Source organism: Agelaius tricolor, unplaced genomic scaffold (assembly GCF_023055355.1).
Source record: "Agelaius tricolor isolate 1412-34295 unplaced genomic scaffold, bAgeTri1.0.p SCAF_4, whole genome shotgun sequence".
NCBI lineage: Eukaryota > Metazoa > Chordata > Aves > Passeriformes > Icteridae > Agelaius > Agelaius tricolor.
In genome coordinates, this window is record NW_027269264.1 from 24,118,200 (window position 1) to 24,141,725 (window position 23,526).

Consider the following 23,526-nt stretch of genomic DNA (forward strand, 5'->3'; position numbering starts at 1 on the left):
ACTACTAAATAATGCAAGTTAGTGCCTTTAAGAAATTGCTAATCTGAAGTTAGAAGGAATCAAATAAACCAGATATTGTTGAATCACTGCTGTTTTTTAAGAAGTTACCAGTTCATTTGCTATAGTTACACTGCTGAGCTAAGAGACAGTTCAATAAATCAACTCAGGCTTGATGGATTTTACAAACCATTGCAATGAGCGCGTGAAAGAGGAAAGAAATCTCTTAGTATTCCCTGTTTGACAAAAGGATATGCAAAGAGCCTGAATGGATGAATGGTTGATTAATTTTGCCAGAAATTTTCTTGACAGCCAGAAATGTGTTTTTGCATTATCATGTTTGCATGGGGATTATTTTGTAAGGTATGAATTATTATGTATAACCTTACACCTGAGACTTAGCTGGCTAAAAGAGACAGGTCCTGGTCAGTATATGTATAGTTGTGATGTTTCTTATGTTTTAATTCATCACTCTGTCTATTCAGCCTTTTGCTTGTTACCACTTGCTAATCAGTCAACAGTGAAATCAAATATTGTATGTGACTAAATGAACCTTGTAACTGAAGTGATAGGTTGTGTCTTTTTCAGTATTTTTAATTGATTTACAAGCTATGGAAAAATAAGATGCAAGTTCTTAAACTAGAATCAGAAAACAGAATAATATAAAGGAGAATAAAAAAAGTGTATTGCAGGCTATGTCCACATAGCTTATTGATTAATAAAAAATAATGCTTCTTTTTCTCCTCTAAATTTTTGAGGCAAATAATTATTAGATTGTATAAACTATGCTGTACTTCAGTGTGGAGATATTTATTTTAATTTTGTACATATTTCGTGCATATTTTCTGTGAGGAATCTTTGCTTATAAGTATGGTGCATAAGCAGTTGCCTTTACTTTTAAGCTTTGTATATTTGTGGTTTAAAAATAAAAGACTTTCCTCTCCATGTACTTTAGCCAAAAAAAAAAAAAAATCGTATTTACTTCAACCTTTAAAATTATCTGGAGGGAGTACATTTCAACATACTACATTTCTCTATACTTACCTAGTTGGACCAGAAGTCATATTGCTATGATTGCAAGTTTTCTAATTGGTCCCTTCACTTACTTTACAGAGGTAGAGTTTTAAAGACAGATTGAAAAGGGGGGTGTCATGTAAGCTGTTAAACTTGAAAATTACTTCTACATATTTTAATTTGCATTGCATTTTTAGCAACTCCAAACTACTTACCCTTTAACTACCAGAAATGCTCAAAACTGGAAGCTTTATCTTTATCAGTCATGGTTTTCCTATTACAGAAAACATCCAACTACAATGAGACAAATTACAAGCACTTTGAATTTCTTCCTTTAGAGATGGAAATAAATGAGTACTTTCATCTCTACACCAGACTACATTATGTACTTTGATATTCTCTGATTCCTGTACTGCTGCAAAACTTTTTTCTTTTAGATATTGAAGTCCCAGCAATCTAATATTATTATTAGATACAGAGGAGTGTGCAGACTGTTACCAATGTTTGTTAATGTCTTTAGGCTAATGCACTCAATGTTTATGTTGTGCAGTAGTGGCAGTGCCTTAACAGGGCTTCATCTCCAGCCCTTCTGAGCTGCCACGTATTTTGAGTACATGTGCATGAACCCCACTGACACCGGGGAGCATTTTTCACTGTTGTATTTCATACTTAGTTTTACACCTCAGCACTCATGGGGGGCTGCCTTGCTTATGGATAAGAGATTGTGTTCCTTAGGTGGGTGACATTGATAGACACTGAAGGTAGGTATTCCAACTCCAGGAAGAATGTTATAAGCCAAATGGGCCATGATGATATCCTTATGTTACATGTATATCAGAATGTATTTTAGGATACATGATGCTGTACCTCAGCTGCTAAATTCAGAGTTGTCTCAGCTAGTTCTGTAAATGGGGAATAATGAAACTGCAGTTTGGCAGTACATCTGAGCAAAATTTTTCTACCTCAGGTTTTATGAACGAATTGAGACTTCACAGTCTTGCCCAGAAATCATGTGCTGTATTCATGTATTTGTGCTGTGCTAAATACACAAAAACCATGTGGATCTTTGTAAGTTCTACTTAAACACAGGTTAAAATGGACAAGCCTGAATTTGAATATACAGAATTTGTAGCTATATCAAATGCAAGTAAAACCTGTTTAGCTGCAATCTGAATTCATAAAGAATGGGTCAGTGCTAAGATACTATGATGAAATGCACCAATGCTGTAGAAAAGACACTCTTTCCATTATGAACCTGTCTAAACATACTTCAATTGAACAAAGCATACTAACTTTTTTTTTATTAAATTCCTATTTTTTCTTTGATTTATTTTTTTCTTTTTTTTTTTTCATTACTCTGCCTTTAAGAAACAGACTGTAAAAACACAGCCATCATCAGTACTAAGGGATGTGAGTGCTAAACAGGCACTCATTGCATTATTCAATATGAGCTTTCACACTGCTACAGTATTTCCAGTTTGAATTCATTCCAGCTTAAGTTTGGAATACCCAAAGGTGAGCGTGTCACTTGGGTAGTCATAGAGCAAGATAACAAGGCTCAAAGATGCCCATTCTCCTACTCTTTAGTTTAGGTCCTAATACCTTTTTTGGCTTTGGAAACTGTTGACGCAAGGAAAGCAGATTTTGCTGCTATTTTTGTTCTTTCCAGAAGATTGTGCAGAAGAGCTGCTATTTGGTACATCAAAATACGTGATAGAAAAATACAGTCTTTTCTTACAGAGAAGGTAGGGATTTTTAATAGAGCATTTTTACCAGTGGTGTTGATAGAAGAAAAAAAAGAGATAAAAAATATGCTTGTTTGTCCTTCTGGAGTGTGGTAAACATCATGCTGTTTATACTGTTCTTTCAATTTTTACTGACCTTTACCTGAAAACTTCTTATAAAAAATTGAGTATTTTTCTGCACTCTTTTGCCTTTCTTTTAATTTTTTTTTAAAAAAGGAGGGGGCTTCTAGTAATTAGCTGGATTTACAACAAATGGCACACAGCCTGTTAGCTCTGCGTGTGTGCTGTATCTTTGGTGTTTACCCTATTATATTGCAATTTAAGTATGTCATAAAGTTTTATCAGTGATCACATAGAAATAAACTGGAATGCAGAAGTACCAACCATGAAATATTAAGAGAATGCAGTAGCACTATGTATGACTTCTGTATTGTGATAATTGCATCAGTTGTGAAAACTGTAATGGGATATGATATTCCTCATTTATATTTTGTGATGGTTGGGTATTTTTAGCAAATGAGTTGTCAGCAGAAAGGCTTCATTAGACTCATCAGGGTATCTGCCCATGAATAACGAATCCCAAACTGTACTGACAGTTTCCTTGAGCCAAAATGATGGAGCACCTCTGACAAAAGCCATATTGTGCTCCCCATGTGAGAAGTGTGAAGAACAAAAGAGACAGTTTGTTCTTAATTTGGTCAGGTTAATATTGACACAGTTAGCTTAGAAGAGTCAGAAGTGTGTGTAATGTACACTTGCAGTGATCACTTGGGTAATTGGCTGTTGATTTCATGAATCAGTGTTGCAAGAGACAGAGAAGTTAAGATTCTCTTCAGATATTTCTTCGATATTTTGCCTCTTTTAAAGGATCATCCATGTTTATAGTTACATTATCTGTTAAACTTAAAAATAAATTCTTGAGAATCAAGAAAGAAAATAGAGTTTCCAAAAAAGAAATTTCCCAACAGTATAGAACTTATATAAAATGGTATTTCTCAACAAAAATACATAATTACTAAATAGTTCATGTTCAAAAATCCTTCAAAAGTCTTTGGATTTCTTCAACGTTCTCATTCTGCTCACCTAACTGATACAAAAAATATTTGTAAATTTTAGAATGCACATCATATTGCTGTGTTACAGCGGAAGCTATTTATGTGCATTAGACAAAAACACCATTTTATTGCGTGTTGTGACACTAAATTACTCCAGTAGTTACACTGCTGTTAACTATGCAAAATATATGTACTACTAGATTCTATTTATTTCAAGTACATATATTTTAAGTATGCTAACAATTCATTTTTTTGTTTATAAGATACTTAGAGGGCATTATAACAGCATTATGACAACTAATAATATTTACGTACACTGTTTATCTGCTGTATGCTATGTAAATATTACCTAATACTTAAGCACATGTTAGTACAAGAAAAGAAGAGTATAAAAATGACCAGTTAACTGACCTTTGTCATTGTTTAGTTTATCTCCTGCTATACTAATTCATCAAAAGCATATTTTAAATGCATGTAATTAATTTGGGGTGTACTAGCTTAACTGTTGAAATTATTTGCATTTTTTCATTTCTGAAGGAAATTTTTCATTTTCTGTAAGCATTTGTAATAAGTTCTTGTTAATTTAGGTTATAAAATTCATAGGAGAGTCCATATATCTATCATGTCTTTCAGTATATGGCCTTTGTAGTTTTTAAGACTTGTTTGCAGCTGTCATTATTTACTTGAATGTTTGAATGCCTGTGAAGAGAGTATCTGAATTTTGTTGCTGGTACTACTTTAAAAGAATAAACTTTAACGTTGTTTAGGTGAGTTATCAGGAATTTTCAGATGGTTTTGAATCTGCTATAGTTCAGATTTTTTAATTTGAATCGATTTTAATTGTTCCAGCTACAGTTAGGAATGGGATAATTGAAGTGACTTTTCCATGCTCAAGGACATTTTGGAACTGTTTCTAATCTACCCGGTACTTGTGTCTTCAGAAGATTTTACTGGTTTGGATATTAAAAGCTTTTTCAGAATAATTCCTCATCATAACTTTCTATTCAGATTTCACATTTTAGTGTCCACGAATAAACTGGCAGCTGACTGGTTGTGCATTAATCTGTGTGAATTTCACATAAAGCTCATTTTAAGGTGCTATGCAAATGTCAAAGGGAAACTTCATCTCTGGTTGCAGAAAGGAATCTACTTCCAAAGCATTTGACAAACAAGATTTTTTTTTTTAAGTTTAACTTGGAGGGTGATGCATTTTGTGGACACAGTTGAGTAGATTAATAAATTGTGTTTATATATTTGTAATCAAAATAGTAATTATTAGCTAAGAGACCGATGCAGGGGAATAACATGCCAGTCTGCACATACAGTTGTGCCGTGTTCATGATGAACTGCTGTTTATTCAAGGCCAGTGTAGCTTGGCAGCATCAAAAGAAGTCTTGGCTAGAAGATGACAAAAAATTATTTTAATACAAATAGCAGAAACATAAAGGAGAAAATGAAATTTCTACGTCTTTGTTGAGCAGTAGTTATCAGAAGTGAGAGCTGAAAAAAGATATTTATACTTTGTGCATTATGTTATCAGCTGAGAAAGGTGATGTATGGTTTATATTTCAAGTCCTACCTAACTGGGCTGGTCCAAGTATTAATGAGAATAGGAAACATAAAACTTTACCTCCTGTGTATTTGGTTTGGGGTGTGTGTGAAAGAAGGCAACTTTTTGATACAAGGAGTATAAAAATACTTTGCCTCAGTTCTTACTTTTGTGTGTGTGTATTTTTTTTTTTTGAGATTTGCACAATTCAAAGAGCAGGAACAAGGGGATCTGTTGGAGCAGTCTGTGGTAATTGTGTGTTACAATAGGTTAATATCATCATGGATACATATGAAGGACTGCAAAATTAAATTATCTTGTGAATTTTGCTTCTCAATACTATTGTTTTAATGTTTGGTTTTTTAGATGAAATATTGGCATGACAAATTTCATAAAGTATTTATTTTTCTAACACAAACCTGCGTTTTATTCAAGAAATAGCAATAGACCAGTATCACAGAATCACAGAATTGTTAGGGTTGGAGAGGACCTCTCAAGATCCTCCAGTCCAAGCCCCCTGCCAAAGCAGGGTCACCAAGAGCAGGTGACACAGGAACACATGCAGGGGGGTTTTCAATGTCTCCAGAGAGGGAGACTCCACAGCCTCCCCAGGCAGCTGTTCAGTGCTCTGCCACCCTCAGTGTAAAGAAAGTCTTCCTCTTGTTGAGGTGAAACTTCCTGTGTTTCAGTTTATGGACATTGTTCCTTCTCTTGTTTCTGGGCACCCCTGAAAAGAGTCTGGCACCATCCTCCTGACACCCACCTTTGAGATATTTCTGTGTATTGGTGAGATCCCCTCTCAGTCTTCTCTTCTCCAGACCAAACAATCCCAGCTCCCAGAGTCTCTCCTCATGAGAGAGGAGCTCCAGACCCCTGATCATCCTTGTGGCTCTCCACTGGACCCTCTCCAGTAGCTCCTTGTCTCCCTTGTGCTGAGGAGCCCAGAACTGGACACAGCACTCCAGGACTGGCCTCACCAGGGCTGAGAAGAGGGGGAGGATCACCTCCCTGACCTGCTGGCCACACTCTTGCCAGTGCACCCCAGGATGACATTGGCCCTCCTGGCCACAGGGGCACTGGTGGCTCATGGACAGCTTGTGATGCACCAGGAGTCCCAGGTCCTTTTCCACAGAGCTGCTCTGTAGGAGGTCAGCCCCAGCCTGTGCTGGCACTTGGGGTTTGTTCTCCCCAGGTGCAGGACCTGGCACTTGCCCTTGTTGAGGCTCACCAGGTTTCTCTCTGCCCAACCCTGCAGCTGATCAAGGTCCCATTGAATGGCAGCAGAGCTTTCAGGTGGATCAGCCACTGTCCCCAGTTTAGTGTCACCAGCAAACCTGCTGAGGGTGCATTTGATCCCTTCCTCCAGGCCACTGATAAATAAGGTTGATCCTAGTACTGATCCTTTGGTAATACCACTGACTGCAGGCCTCCTGCTGGACTCTGCTGCACTGATCATGACCCTCTGAGTTCTGCCTTCAGCCAGTTCGTGATCCACCTCACTGTCCTTTCCTCTAACCCACATGTCCTGAGCCTACCTGTGAGGATGTTACAGGAAAAAAAAAAGCCTTTCTGAAGCTGAGGTAGGCAACATCCACTGCTCTCCCCTTGTCAACCCATCCTGCTATGCCATCACAGAGGTCTATCAGATTAGTCCAATATGGTTTGCTTTCAGTGAATCCATCCTTACTGTTCCTATGTTCCTGATGACCTTGTCTTCTATATGCTTTTTGATGGTCTCCAGAATGATCTGTTCCATCACCTTTCCAGGAACTGAGGTGAGGCAGGCTGGCTGGCTGGCTGGTAGTTTCCCAGGTCTCCGTGTTATTTTGAAGTCAAGAGTGACATTGGCCTTTCTTGAATCATCAGGCAATTTTCATTCTCCATGATTTTTCAAAGATGATGGAAAGCAGCAAATGGACATCTGCCAGGCTGTCTCATCACCTGTGAATGGATCCCAATGGTTTAAGGTGTTAAGTCTGCCTAGCTGATCTCTAACCCAACCCTCGACAGCCAAGGAGAAGCCTTCCTTTCTCCAGCCTTCCTCTCTTACCACTGAGGTCTGGGACTCTTGAGGGCTGGTCTCAACAGTAAAGACAAGCAAAGAAGACATTCAGTAATTTTACCTTCTCAGTGTCTTCCATCACCAGAACATCCATCTGATTCTGCAGTGGCCCTGCATTTTGCCTAATCTTTCTTTTGCTGCTGATAAAATCATAGAAGCCCTTCTTGCTGTCCTTGATGTCCCTTGCCAGACTCAGTTGCAAGTGGGTCTTGTCCTTCCTCGTTGTATCCCTGCAACTCGATGTTCCTAGAGTCCTTCCCTGTGGCCTGTCCCTTCTTCCACATTGCATATATTTCTTTCTTGAGTTTGAGTTTTACTGGAAGTTCCATGCTCATCCATGCGAGTCCTTTACCCAGTTTCTTTATCATGGGTATACACTAGAGCTTGGAGTGCTTTTAATCAATGTTGCAAAAGCAAGTAGCAGGAACAAGTAAGAATTATGTTTCACAAGCAGATTAGGGAGGCAAAACCTGCATTTAGTATTCTAGTGTTCTTCCATTACTGTGCTATGGGACTGGTTCTTGATTTTTATTTTTATTTCACTCGTTGTTTTGACAAGTGAAATGGAATTTTCTTGCTTGTTAGACCTGCTGATGCTTTTTAACATTTACAGCTATTTTTACAACATATTTGGATGAAAAGAACCAGAAAGGTTGCTGACATTTCTTTTAATTTTTTAATGTTTTTCAGGACTGCATATTACACAGGAGTCTCCTTGGTGATCTGAAAGCATTCATAGATAAATATGCATTTGATGTACTTGTCATTTTGGCCAACTGCTTGTCAGATGAGAAGCAAACAAAACAACAAATAGCAGTATACTCGGAAAATGTAGAGCTAGGCAATCAAGTAAGTACCTGGAAAAAGAATGAAATGTTTTTCCTGGAAAAAAAGGGTTGAGGTTTTTTTAAGTAGTCTATATCAAGATGTTGATTATTTAAGTGACTTTAAAACATAGCAACAGTTGACCAGCAATTGAGCAGCTATTTGAAATGGCTGCATTATTTATATGGTAAGAGAATGAAAAATTATGGTATTTATTATTGCTTCAGACCAAGCTAATAGAAAAAGGTTATGAGAAATACTGAAAGGGCAAGAATTTTCAATTCAGTTAAAATGGTTTTTCTCCCAGTTTTGACTTGGGTTTGTACACAAATATGTCTTTGGCAATGAGTGATAAGCAAACACCTTGTAAGTGGTAATGACCAAAACTCATATATATGTTATTCCTAAAGAATTCAAACTCTGAAATCAAAACAAATTATTATTATTGTGTATGTTTGTCCAGAGCTAGGTGCTTCCCATTTTTTAAAACTATATTTATCCCCAGATGGAAGAGACTATCTCAGCTGCAACCTTCTGAACCTTTTTCTCAGTCTTGAAAACTTATGATTTCTGGGAGGCTAAGTGACTCCATGGTTTTCAAGGCCAATATAAATGCATTTATTTATTTTATTAATATAATTACCCCATTCTAGAAGTACATTCACAAATTAATTACATAAAATTTACTCAGATTTCTCAAGGAAACAACCAAATGCTTTATTTGGATTTTTTAACAAGAAGTGAGCCGAAAAGTCAAGTGGTATAATTTCTGACCAATCTTAAAACAAATATTTTGTCTTGATCCTCTTTTGTAATGCATCATCTATTTGGGGATTGTAATAAGGTTGCTACAGTGAAACGGCCAAGCAATAGGTTAATAGGAAGAGATAGGTATGGCTGTATTACATGATGAAGTAGTCATATGTGCCTTATGTCCATGACTGCAATGACTTCTGAAATATCCCATTTTTCAACAGATCTGCTGTGAATTAGAAGAATGTCAGAATCCTTGTTTGGAGCTGAATCCTCTAGAATGTGAATGTGACCAAATTCTCATTTATCATCAAGAAAATTCTTCAGTGACCTGTGATCAAATTTTTCTTCTAATTAAGGAAGTTATAAATAGAAGGCAACCAGAAATGGTATCAAACAGTAGAACTTCTTCTACTGAAGCTGTTGCTGGAAGTGCTCCACTTTCACAAGGATCTTCTGGTATTATGGAGTTATATGGTTCTGATGTAGAACCACAGCCCAGTTCTGCCAATTTTATAGAAAATCCTCAAGATCTAAATGGGTCTGTGCAAGCCCACATTGATGTTAATGTAGACCTTGTGAGTCCAGACAGTGGCTTGGCTACCATTAGAAGCAGCCGGTCTTCCAAGGAGAGTTCTGTTTTTCTTAGTGATGACAGCCCTGTTGCAGAAGGGGCTGCTTCACATCACGGTCTTCTGCCTGGCTTTGATTCCTACAGCCCTATTCCTGAAGGAGCAATAGCTGAAGAGCAAAAGTCTCAGTCAGGAAGCAAGAGCGATAACTTTGATCTTTTCAATTTTGATCTAGCACCCATGGTTACAGCTCCATCTGAGTCATCTTCTCGTTCTGTTGATTGTTCCCCAGCAGATGACTATTTTCTCAATAGTGATTCATCAGAAGGGCATCAGCTCACTCTGAAGAAAAGACTTGATGAGACAAACCTCTTAGAAAATGCTAAAGTAAAGTATTCAACAGACTTACGTACGACAAAAATTGAGGAAGACAATCAGGCTGAATTTGATGAGAATCCAGGAGAAATGTGTGAGAAAACTTCAAGTTTGATTGATTTTGTTGAAGGTGATTCTTCTTCACCAGAAGCGTTGAAATCTGCCGATTCAAAAATTCCACCAACTCCTATGAATAGTCTTGTAGATACTTCACCATTGGATAATGGGCAGCCTTTAATTTTCTCACAAGATGTCATAAAAAAAATTAATGAAATAGAGGGCACAAATTACTCTCCGTCTCGTGTTAGATATGGCAGCTGGTGGGATGGCTTTGATCTAGATTCCAGAAATGCTGATGCATGGAGTTCAAGTGAACAGGAATCTGTATTTCAGAGTCCTGTCTTATGGAAAGATTCTAAAGAAAGTCCTTTGCTACGAGAACATACTGATAGAAGAGCCTCAGATTCTGTGTTCATCCAAAAACAGCCAAAGCAAATGGAATATATGAAAGGAGGTCTATGGGATAATCAGTTTAAAGAAGATAATTGGAACCATGAGTATCAAGAGAAAAACAGTGAACATTCATGTTTGCAAACTGCTTCTTTAGATGAGACAAAGCAAGAAGTGGAGAGCTTTACAGACCTGTGGAAGGTCAGCCAACCAACACCTGTGAGGTCAGATGCATGGTGTAGCGGTGAAGGAAAAGGTAGCCAGCTAGCTGGAGACTCTTACAAAATCTGGACTGAGTTTGATGAAGGAAATGCTGGTAAATCCTCAGAAGACATATGGAACATGCCCAAACTAGACAGAGAGTTAAAATCAGTGAATATTCCTGAGGAATGGGCCGTATCAAAAACAGGTTTATCAGATTCTTCAGAAATCACAGTGGACAATGAAACTGAAAATCCAGAAGTGTGGGATAAAGGAAGGTATTATTCAATAGAAGACCATGGAAAATCTGAAAATATAACTTTTGTTTTCAACAATATGCAAAATAATTCCAAGCTGAACACAGGGGAAAAAGCTTTGTTTGGTGATCCTAAACATAGACCAAAACAATTTGAAAATATAGATACCTGGAATATGTATGATAAAAACATCAGAAAAGAAGTAACAGAAGTAGTGGTGCCCTGGGAGGATACCTTCTTATATAAAAACTCGGATCTTAGTTCATCAAATATAGCAGAAGATTTAGTTGTTTCTCCACCAGACACCAATTATTCAACATCTGATTCATATATATCACCTACATATGTGGAAGATGAAAGAGAAAATGAGGACAAGGATTTTGATGAAGGAACAGTTACTGGTAAATTCATGAACACAAATTTGGCTGAGTCAAAAGTACTTGAGAAATCAACTAAGGAACCATTATCTCCTAACAATATGCCTTTTTCAAATACTAGAAATACAGATATCTGGAACACTCCCCTAAATAACATCACCCAGTTACAAGAAAGAAATTCTGAAATGTCAGTTCTTTCTGCCTCTGCTAAACCTTGCCTTAATTCAGAACAAACAGCTGATCTATGTTTTTCAACTGAAACATGTAGCAGTGAAAATAACTTTCCTGTATCTGAAAGCAGAAGAGTAATACTGGCATATAATCAAACAGTGAATGACTTATCACCATCACAGAATGAATTAAATACTGGACAGAGAGCAGCTGATGAGGCAGAAGCAGTGGGCAGTGTTCCTGTAGGAGACACAAACACTTCTACGCCAACTTCAGAAAATGAGAATGGTTTGGATCTGAAAATATGTGACTTAGGGAGTGAGATACTTAGTAAGAATGCAGCACAAACCACTGCCAGTATTGATGAAGAGCTGGGTATTCAGGATTCAGTGCACCAGCTGAACTCGTGGCGTTTACAGAGTGAGCAGGGTTGTGAGGAAGGCTGGGATAATGCCTCTGTCATCTCTAAGGAAGGAGAAGAATGTAAGAAAACACATGTGACAAGTGGGCAGCAGATGATTGATGACATTTGTAATAAACCAGTGCAAGAGGGCAATGAATCTTCAGGTAAAACAGATTTGGAAGAAAATGAACCAACAACTGAAGTTGCCACCTCCCCAGAAAAACAGAGAAATAGTGTTAGTTTGGAAGTATTAATCACAGAGAATGTGTCATTTTCCAATCAAAGTAATCCAGTTAGCCAGGAAGAGAGAAAAGACATGTTGCAGAACAGTTTAGAATCTTCAAGTATTTCTGAAGGAGGCAGAGATTATGAATTTTTTGATGACCTCTTACCACAAAATTGCGATTATAGTGAAATGTCACAGCTGCTTTCTGAGGAAGCTGGGAAAGAGGCTACAGTGACAGAGGATGCAGCAAGTCCTAAGATGGAAAGTACTTCTGAAAGTTCTGATAAGGGTAGTGATAATCCTGAGAATAATTCTGCTAAAATACCTGGAAGCTCAGGTGTCTGGAATGACTCTGGAAAGAATGGTTGTGGCCAAGCCATATCAATTCCTTTGATGGATAAACCACAAGAACCTCTGGGAGAAGGGCAAGAATGCTTACATGAAGTGACTCCTAACCATCCAGACATTTGTAATTCTGATTTACTATCTTTTAAAAATAGCTTAGAACTGATGAGGACCAATGAAAATTCTTTCACAGATGAGTTTAAGAAAAATCCTTCTGGATTTGTTAGTGTTCCTGATATTACACATATGTCTGTGGTGGAAAATTCATTTTCACTTGAAATAGCTTCTGGGAGAAATGAAAACTCTGAAAATGTAGAACCTGCTACTAATCTTTGTGGAGAGCCATTTGCAGTGCTTAATGACAATTTTCCCCAAACTGCTTGGGATTCACAGCCATGTGAAGATTTACACTCTCCTGGAACAAGTCCTGAGGCAAGCGAAATCCTTGAAATAGCAAATACCACAAGCAGTATTTCAAAAGATATACAGATCAAAAGCTATTTGGAAGAAGATAATATGTGGAGTAATTCAATAAATTATTATACACACTCAAGTGGAACAAGTCCTGACTTAAGTGATACATCTGTGAATGTGTGGGGAGACCTTCCAGTTGCTAATCATCATGAAAGAAGCAGGGATGTGTGGGAGATGAAAAATAATAAAAATCTTGCAGATTCCTTTAAAAAGCAGGAATTTGGGAATGAATACGAAGAAGGATTTGAAACAAGTGGCGAAGAGAACAAAGTTCCTAAAAGCTTAGATTTTTGGAATGCCCATGTAGATGATGATACTGTATCTTCTTTATCAAGTCCTGACATAAATGAGGATTCAGAGAATTCAGAGGCATGTCCAGAAGTGATTAATGAAGATTCAATGTGTGAAAACAAACAGCACAAAGCAGCTGAAAATGAAGAGGATTATGATCAGTCCAATGCAACAAGTCCTGAAGCTAATGAAGACAGTTTAGGTGCAAAAACTAAGGTGGGAGAGAATGTCCTGGTAAGCACCTTCAGTGAAAATTCTGAAACAATTGAAGCCAAAAAGGTATTGCAGGAGGATAGGTCTGTTGACTTTATTGATCATAAGACTACTCAACCTACAACAGGCCACTGTGAAACACTTGATGAAGTATCTCAGGTGAGTATTTTCAATGAAAAACCAGATAGTGGGGAAGACTCATATTTGTATCAAGTGAATGAAGATCCTGCATTGACTTCTGCTGCTGGTGATAACGAAGAGCATTCTTTAAAAGCTGTAGATAGGTGGAGTATGCGGCTGGAAGCTGATTCAAGAACTAATCCAAAATCCACAGTAGGAACATCTGATTTTCTAGATAACAGTTCAGATTGGTGGAGTTCACAACCTTGTGAAGAAAAGCAATTGGAAGATCAGTATTCTGGTTCAAGTCACTCTGTAACAAATCAGCTAGGAAATAGTAAAGAGTACTCCTGTGTCTCACCTTCACAAGATGAAGAACTAACAGAAGCACATTCCACAGATACAAATAATGATGAAAATCCATCTGCCCCCCTGTACTCTGATGAAAAAGAGAATGAAAGACTAGTACCATCTATCAATAGTCCTGATGGTCAGATAAATGAAGACACTTCACAGTTCAATCGATTTGATTCTTTCACACTGGATAAAAAAGAAAGGGAGTTGATAGAGCAGTTGTTTTCTACAGATGATGAAAATCAACTGACTCCACAAAACTCTTTTTCAGATGAGGAACAAGCTAAACCACTTGAAGCAATCACTGTACTGGATCTACCAAAAGACAGTGAGGAAAATGCAAGTCTCACTCCTCAAGGACAGCAGGAAGACACCTGTGAAAGAGTAGAAGTGCACAACTCCATGCCAGGTGCTTTCACTGTAGAAGACTTATCTTTTGAAATGGCAGAAAAGTCAAGCCCAGAGTGGAATATATTAGTTCCCCAAACTGCACTTATCCCAGATATTTTACAGGATAACACACAAGGAAGTAATCAGCAGTTTTCAGTGGAACCTGACCTGTGGACTAATGCTGAGGAGATTGTCACTTTGAAATCAGATGGTGAAAATCCTGATATTTTAAGTCACTGTGACCAAGACAATGGTTCAGAGTCATCAAGCAGTCCTGATGTGTGCCAGGAATATGGAGCTAAGCATGCCTCTATCCCATCTTCTCAGGTTGCAGTGGAGCCTGAAGACAAAGACAGTCAGGCAATTCATACAAAATCAAGTGTGAATAAAGAGACAGATTTTGACTCAAAGTGTCAGTTAGTAATGCAGAATGAGATGCACTCTGAAAATGGTAGCCCCCAGGACTATGAACCAGTAAAGGCCAGTGAATTCTATCAGCTTATCTCTTCTAATCCTCAGGAGCCTCCTGAATTAGCAATTCCAGAAGAATACAGTCTAGAAAATAAGCTGGTTTTTGACCCTGTTCAGTCAACTGAAATTGCCAGTGAAGTTGTAAAAGTGACATCCTCATATGTGAAAGACATGTTCCATGGAAGCTTCACTAATGCAAGCCATCAAGGAGCACCAACTGATACAGCTCAAATAGCGACCTCTCAAATGCATTTGCTTCCTATGGATTTCAATCAACCTGACAGGGAAGAACAAAGCTTAAAAGAAATTAGTGCCTTGGGTGAAGTTGTAAAATATTCTGGTATTGATCATACAGCAATAACTGGTGTTGAGCTAGATAGGTCAGAAGAATGTGTGGATGACTCTGACACAGGGATAGAACATAGTATGAGGGACACCTCAGTGACTAATGGCCTGGGAGGCACACGTGGTGGAATGAGCATACTGGCACTGCTAGGCAGTGAGGCAGCAGAAGGGAAGTCAGGGGATGAACGGACACTCTTTCCCAAGTCCTTTCTACCTGGTGGTAATGAAGGTGATGAATCTGATTCAAATAATGAACTGTTTGATGACACAGCAAAAGAATATGAAGCTGTAATTGAAAATTATGTTCCTGTGCTTAAGGAAATGCCCAGTGACCAATCACCAACGGTGTGTACTTCTCCATGTTCTGCATCTTTTGATGCTGAACCCTCTGGCAGCAGTGAGAATGCAAACGGTGAGCTCTTGTTACAGCAGCCATTTTATGACCGTGTTTCTTTGGAAAAACGATTGCCACGGCCAGCTCCTCTGGAAGGTGCAGAGGGCATCCTAATGACTGAAGATAAGGTATCTGAGACATCCACAAAGTGTCTTGAGGAAAATCGCACGTCAGTACCATCGCTCTCCATGCCTGAAGTAACTCCCCCAGATTCTGATTTCTTGACAGGAAAATCTGAAAAAGAAACAACCGATCCTGACTCACCACAAGGTGGAGATAGAAGATCATGTGATGGTAAGAAAATCTGCTTTCCAGGGCAAAAACATAGAACAGAGAAAGGAGGAAGTATTTCTATGAAGCCTATGAGGGGGAGGCTTTGAGTGAAGTGAAAAGTTTGTGTGTCTCCCTAATGTGCAGAACATTTATTGTGGAAAGAGCTCTAGTGTCATCCTCTCAGATGATGCCTTGAGAGGCTACCTGGAACAGGGGTTAGACAGAGGTAAAGGAATAAAGTAGGTATTTAGTAAAAGGCCTTCAAAGGATTCATCTTGGGCAGTACAAGAGCCTGGCCAGGGCTACACCCAAGATGGACCCAAGATGGACCCACGTGTTTTCACAAAACTTTAAAAAGTTTTGATCCATTTACATTTTGGGGTTAATTGTCCAATTACAGCTTCAGGTTATGAAGTCCTATCCACTCCTCTCCTCGGTTTGCTCTTGTTGACACTTTTTGGGCCTGAGGCTGTAACGGTGTCCTTGGTTCTCAGGCTGGAAAAGGATTGTTTTGTCTAACTGAGCTGTGAAGAGAACTTGCTGACACTTTATATAGAGTTCAGAGCTGTATACTAATGGACTACAGAATCTGGACAATATGAAAGCTAAAACTTTAGGCATGACAGGCAGATCTAAAGCTTTTGAATACTGAAGTAGTAATATAATTTCTGTTGTTTGTGCAGGGCCTAGCCTATGGGACACTGAATTGTTTGTGCCTTGGGGATGATTGCTGTGTTAATGTGTAACCTTTAACAATAATGATGATGGTGATGATGTTATAAAATTCAAGTACACATTAACAGAGCAAAGCAAAATGAAAAGAGCTTTATCTCACAGTACTGATTAAAGCATACTATGGTGACTAAATCAGTAATATAGAAATTAAAAAGAGTTTCTCTTCGCCTGTTCTTTTAGAAGCTGGCACTAGCTCCCTACTATGTAGAGAAGAGAAGCTGAGAAATTCCCAGAAGAGCCCTGAACTGGAAAGTACAGACAGTAAAGAAGATGTGAGGATGCAGGTGCTCCCATCTTCACTGGAGATGGATTACATCCTTGTTACTGAGGAAGAAAAAACACCTGCAACAAATGATACCCTTGAAAGAAGCAAAATGAATTTTGCATTTCAAGAATCCCATGAAGACTTTTCACCAGGCTCCTTGGATGCCTTTCAGGCAATATCCATTTCAAATGAAAGCAAAGATCATCTTGTTGGTGGGACTGGATGGGACGCTGTTCACTTAGAAGAGAAAAATTCTTCTGCTGTGCCTCAGAAGCTGGATGGTGAAAGGAAATCACAGGAAAGCTCTGGGCAAGACGAGGGTTGGATTATATTGGGACAAAATGAAATAAGTGACATATCACCTGAAGAAATTTCTGCCAAGACAGAGATGCCAAAATCAGGGTCCGGACATCCTGGTGAAGAACTGGCATCTGTTGTAGCGCAGGAATTGATTCTTGACACTTGGACAGAATTTCAGGTAGAAACTCCCCTTCAGAAATCTTTTGAACATGAAAGCTGTTCTCCTTCAGATGGCCTAGCTGCTGAGAATGTGAGTTTGGGCATTGCAGGAACACCAGAGTTGCAGGCAGTTGGTGGTAGTATATGGGAAGCAAATTCTCAACAGAGGCTTGGGAATAATGTAGCAACAGAACAAGAAATGAAGGAGGAAATGGTTCTTCTCAACAGTGACAGAGAATTGAATCAAAAATCAGGGTAAGTAAAAATCAACCTATTTTCTTTCAAAAGTCTTCTGTTCATTTGTTACTTATGTTATTGAGGTGTGTCCCATTATGTATAGATGGCAAGACTTTCAAGTCTGAAATATGCAAAGTATTATTTAACTATCAATGTATTACTTCCTTTCTGTAAACAGATTGTTGGTTCTTTGTTGCTTGATACGAGCCAAATTAGGGTTGTTTTGCAATTGATTTGAAGGTTACTTTCTTGCAGGAGTAAATTTGTCTTCCTTCTGTGAAGTCCCACTGATTGTGTTACCTGCTTTTAAATCTGAAACAGATATGGCCAGGGCATACAGGCCCAAGCCAGGTACTAATGATGTTGCCAGTATATGATGATATTATGGAGGGATTGAAGTGAAGTACTATGTCTGCCCAATGCAAAACTGTTGAGAAGGAAGAAAGGAGGAAATCAAGGCCCAGAGTGAGAAAAATGTGCTGGTTGTAGAAGAAAGAAAAGCATGAAGGAAACTTGTGATCTTTGTGATTATTTTCAAGCTCTAGTCAGATCAGAGGAGCATTTATGACTGTTGGAATTGAACTGGTGATTGAAGCAGACTGAGTACATGTGGACCTGGTTTTGGGTGGACATGCAGTCTCTGTGCTGGCAGTATTCCTCCTGCCAAGTGACTCTCTGCTGTGTCATCAGATGGGGTGAGGGGTGCCCCTCCTGACTCCATTTACTGTAGTGTATTGGAGAGGGTGCTTCTGTTGTTGGCCTCTCTTCCTTTGCAAACAGCAGGCTGCCATCAAGGGACAGAGAAATTTTCAGAAGTGTTAGCAGACTCACCAGACCTTTGAGCCTGAAGTAAACCAAATATCGAGTGCTTGACCTTGAAACTAGCCAAAGTATGGTGGGTTGGCACAGCATTTCTGTCGCACTCGCTCCTCTAAGCTTCTAAATTTCAGCTTCTAAATTTCTAAATTTCCAGAATGAAAAGTGTAAATTTTGAAATTTCCTATAAAAGAGAAATCTGGGAGAAGCCAAACAAACAAAATTTCCAAGCAGCTGTTTTGTGTCCATGTTGTTGTGTGGAAGCACGGCTGAGAATCTGCAAATCTAGGAAAGGGAGATGTCCTTTGACCTGGAGGTGCTTTGTTTGTTAGCCCTGGAAGCCATTTTCTGGTGTTACCTCTGCAGGGTTTCACTGGGAGTTAATTAAAAACAACTAATTTCAATTAGGAAACATACTTTCTTGACAAACCATGCATTTCTAGTAAAAAATCTTAGAATCATGAAATGCCTACCAGTTCTGCTCGCAGCCAGTAATGACTGGGACAGGAATCAGGAAGAGCTGTTTAGAGGCACTAGCTAGTTGCAGGCTTGCAAATCTGACATGAAGAAATCGTCTGTTATTTCCTCTGTCTCCCATAAAGCATTTTAAATTAAAACCAGGCAGATGCTGGCCCAGTCTAAGTCATACTGATTAATTACATGCAGGCAGCATCCTAGGGATTTGACTTGTCATACTTACATTCCCATGATGTAGAGAGGAAAAGAAAACTCTAGATATCTAATTTAGAATGATTTGTAAGTAAACCAGCACATTTTCAACTTGAGATAGCTTTGATGCAATAAGACTCTTTGACACCTCAGGAAGAAAATCTGATTTTTGAACTTAGGCTGGTACTAGAAAAAACATTTCTATGCCGTAGATTTATAGGGGTGGGTAAACGTCTTATTGCAATAAATTGTTATATCCATTTTGAGAAGAGCTCTGCGGCTTTTTAGGAACTTTGGCAAATTCTGAAGTACTACTCAACAACAGTTCACATTGGAATTTTGCGTGCAGTACATTCATTATTCTTAGAACCTAGTGTATTTGCATTGAAATCCAAAACTGGACCATGTTAATGTTCTTGTGTTTTCAATAAAAATTTAAATGCATAATGGAATATGGTGCATCCTGCAAGAAAAAGATAAAATAATTCTTGGTATAGAATATATGTCATCACTATAGCTTCTAGTTTAGTTGTTTGTCTTATCTTACTTAGAAGTTGTTTAATACTAAATGCCTTTTTAGTCAATAGCAGTGGCTATGTCTGTCCTTTACACTACTAATACTGATGCCCAGAAAAGCAAAGTAAGTAACTTAATTGAGCTTCCACATTGATAATTGATTGTGGGTGCATGGAACCAGTAAAATATACTTTGCTTTGGGTTTAAGTTTTCCTGTTAGATTTTTTCTTGGTAAGTTGTAAACTTTAATGGAAATTTCTTCCAGCATTAATTTTATTAAAAGTAATTAATCCTCTTCTGTGAGGATTTTGTATGTAATAGAGATTGCTTTTGCAGTGTGGTTTTCCCCTCAGTTTCCTCTCTGCTTGGTAGTTGATATTCAATAAACTTGTAGTAAGCTTATTTCTTTGGTCAGTTAGGTAAAGACTTCAGGCTTCCTAGGAGAACAGACATATGCATCCCTGTGCATGCCCACAGCATGATCGCAGGGCCCTTGATTCCTTTGAAACCAAAGCAAACACACAAAAAAAATACTATGATGAAACACATACAGGAATCATTATTTCTAGATGGTATGCCTGTTTAATGAAAGCTCTCACATAAACAGATGAAAAACTAGCAACTGACATGGTAGACGTGTGTAATTACGAATGCTTTCTTAATGTATTTAATTGACAGTTTTAAAACCAGAAGTTCCTTCTTAAAACATAGCTCAGTATGCAGCTTTTGACTTTTTTGTCTGAAATTAACTGCCCTTCATGGCCAGTGAAGTTTAAAATAATGTAATACAGCAGAGCTGCCAGCCTATGGGAGGTTAGTGAAGGAATACTGGTGTTATCACATAAGAGGAGAAACTAAGACTTTTCTGATTGTTGCAGTACAATTTCTGAAAGGCACCTGATGTTGCTAGTCATCAGGCTCTGAGTCTACCAAAGATTTACATCAAAGTAGGATGAAAAGAAACTCTTTAGTGTGAGGGTGGTGAGGCACTGGAACAGGTTGCCTGGAATAGCTGTGAATGCTCCATCCTTGGAAGTGTGCAGAGCCAGGCTGGATGGGGCACTGAGCAACCTGATGTAGTGGCAAGTATCCCTTCCCCAGTCAAGTGGGTTGGAACCAGGTGACCTTTGAGGTCCCTTCCAACCCAAATCATTCTGTGGTTCTATCATCTTAGAAAAATAAAGAAATTTATCATTTGTATTCAAACTCAAACCCAGACAATGAACAGCTGAATTAATTTATGAAGGCACTTAGTAACTGTCTTGAAATCCCTTTTATATCCATATGCCCCTGTTTAGGGAAAAAAATAAAAGGTTCCTACTTGTACTGTGCTGAAGTAGGTTCCCTTTGTAGTGGAATAAGGGTCTGTGAAGGATGCAGTTTGCATTGTTTTCTGCTTACATCCAGCAGATGTCTGCCACTTTTAATAAAATTGCCTGTTACACAGAAGAGATGTTGGAACTCTGATGGCTGAAAACTTCGAGCTTTCTGAATTTAAGGATGCCAAGTAAAAACCTTGTTTGACCTGAGACCTTGGAAAAGGCTTCAAAAATTGAGTGATAGCACAGAAACAGTGTGTGTGTAGTTTGGATAGTATTATGTGATCTCACTGGGTGAAAAAACTTGGATTTGGGATTTTAGTATATGATGATATATGGGAGCCAAGATGGAGAATTTTGGGTGTGGGTTAGTTGTCTTTTTTGCACCTTCTTCTTCCTTCTTCTTCATGAATCTGGGTGGTTTTCTCTGACTGGGTGAAAGATGTCTGTGTTGTGGGTTTTGGGTGATCATAATTGAGTTAGAAGCATAACTAATATGAACTGTTTATTGGATAATTGGGACTTAAATAGCTTTAAATAGACACCACTTTAGCTCACTTTGTCGACTTGTAAGAGAGAGCTCACATGTCCTGAGTTTATGGTAGATAAGGATAACAAACTTCAGACTCAGACTTCAAAAACAACATCTCCTCAGATTTATTTGCCCTGACCTTGGAGCAAGAAAGAGCCTGGTATTCCAACACAGAGGGAATTAAGGTTTTGCAACAGAAAGCATTAACAAAAACTAGAATGAGGAAGTGCCATAAAATCTTGATGTTTGCTAGTCACTGCCCTTCATCCCAGTGTCACACATAACAACTCTCAAAGGTGTTTTAAAGAAGTCTATGGCTAGGGGCAAAGTTCTTCCATCCTCTCCTGTTCTATTTCCACAAGGAAAAGCTTCAGCAGGGAGTGAAGAATAAGGCTGTTTACTAGTATTAAAACACTGGAGAAAAGACATCAGCTTGTCTCAGAAATACACAAACACCGAAAGTAACAAACTCTAGAGCTTCTTTGGACTCCTAAAAAAAGTAAAAAAGATTTGATAGCTCATTAATAAGGTCAGTCTTTCTGGAAAGGAAACAGCTTTTTGTACAGCATGTTAGGTGGGCAGGATTACATACTTTGCTGCTGCTGACTGGAGGTGTGCCAGCAGTAAAATTTATGAAGATGGGAGGTAATTTTGTTCTTGATAGAAGATATCTTGTCTTACAGAGCTATATGAAGGTTGGTGGTGATGAATTGGTTAGGAGGCAGAGGGAGAACACTGCAGATGGCTATGCTAGTTTTTACTCAGCATATTCGTCAGAGTATTTTAGTGGCTGTGTATACCAGATCATTCTTGCTTTTTGGTTTGTTGTAGGGTAGTATTATCCTTTTCCTTATTAGAAGGAGTTAGAAAGAGCTGAATAAAATACTATTAAATGATGTATTGACTTGAGGTACAAGAAGCAGTGAGAACAGTAGAAATAACAGAGATATTTGGAAGTTTTGAGGAAGAGCTTAGAAAACTGGTGGCAAAACTGAACAGAAAACAACTTCCTTTGAAGAATTAGCACAATGTATTTAACCTGCTAGAATAAGACTTCAAAAGAAAGCTTCATTTATCTTTCTGATAGAATTTTCTCAAAGTAACAGGAATAATTATTTTCTGCTCACATGTATAATGATGTTTTGGAAAAGATAGTTCTTCCACTGCCTCTCTATGAAATATCCCTCTTTGACCACTACTATACTGCTGGCTATTAAAATTGCCCAGTAGTGGAGCAATCCAGTGTTTTATTAATAGAAAAGCCTGCTTTCATCACACTCCCCTTTGCTTGCCAGTGAATAAAGATATTCAAATATAATTAAAGAAAAATATGTGTTACAAGATTAGTAAGAATTCTGAGACGACTCTGCTGTCTCTGTGACTTAGCCAAATACAAATAAATCTCAAAGCTGTTAATTATTTGAGTCAATATCGATGTGGGTACTGAAATTAAATACTGACAGACTGGTACCCAGGAAAAAATTCACATTGATTCCAGTGACCAAAGGTTTCACCAAATATTTTCTCAAAATGTCTCTTCTGTCATCCCAAAGCTAGAATTAGGCAGTGAGTTAGACATACCAGGTTTGCCTTATTCTTCTTTGGTCACAGCCAGGGATGCTGTATATAGGATGCTTAAAGACTTGAAAATGTTGTTGCTGTCGGAAAAAATAAGGTAATATTTACTTCCCTTTGAATACCTATTTCCTTTTTTTTTCTTGGAAGCCTGTGGGGCTGCCATCTTTCACTTCTGTCAGGATTGTTTATTAATTGGCCACATCCACTGGAAAGGAGTTCCAGGCACTCTGGGGACCAGGCATGCTGGTTCAGTTATGTTTCCAGCTCCTGCTGAACTACAAAATTATGGACTTGAAATGGGAATTGAACTTAGGTCTCCCACTTGGCAGCACAAAGCACGACATTTGACTTAACACAAAGACCGTGCTTTAAAGGTTAAAACCAAACATGTAAGGAAAGGAGCAACAACTGAGAGGGTTGCTTGTAGGAAGGTCCTGATGATTTCATTTTTGTAAAAAACAGGTTTAATATTTACATGGCAAATATCAAGACCTTTATAAAAATCTGTTAAGAGGAAAAGAACAGCACATCACTGACTGAAAAACAACTTCAAAAGGGAAAAAACCCCACAACTTATTATTGTTTACTAATTGTACTGAAATTTTAATTAAATTGAGAGATTGGCCTGATAGAGCCACTTTCTTAAAGCAAGAAGACCTGGACTTTGTTAGTATAGTTTAGCAGTTAAATGAAAAAAT

At 38.2% G+C, this 23,526-nt stretch overlaps 1 protein-coding gene across 1 annotated transcript in view; it reads left to right on the forward strand.

Moving 5' to 3' along the window:
* PRUNE2 (prune homolog 2 with BCH domain) overlaps nt 1-23,526 on the forward strand; it is a 130,151-nt gene that overhangs the window by 64,675 nt on the left and 41,950 nt on the right. The window contains exons 7-9 of the mRNA XM_071424900.1: nt 8,113-8,271; nt 9,225-15,723; nt 16,618-17,416. Of these exons, the coding sequence (XP_071281001.1) occupies nt 8,113-8,271; nt 9,225-15,723; nt 16,618-17,416 (7,457 nt within the window). The remainder of the gene's footprint in view (nt 1-8,112; nt 8,272-9,224; nt 15,724-16,617; nt 17,417-23,526) is intronic.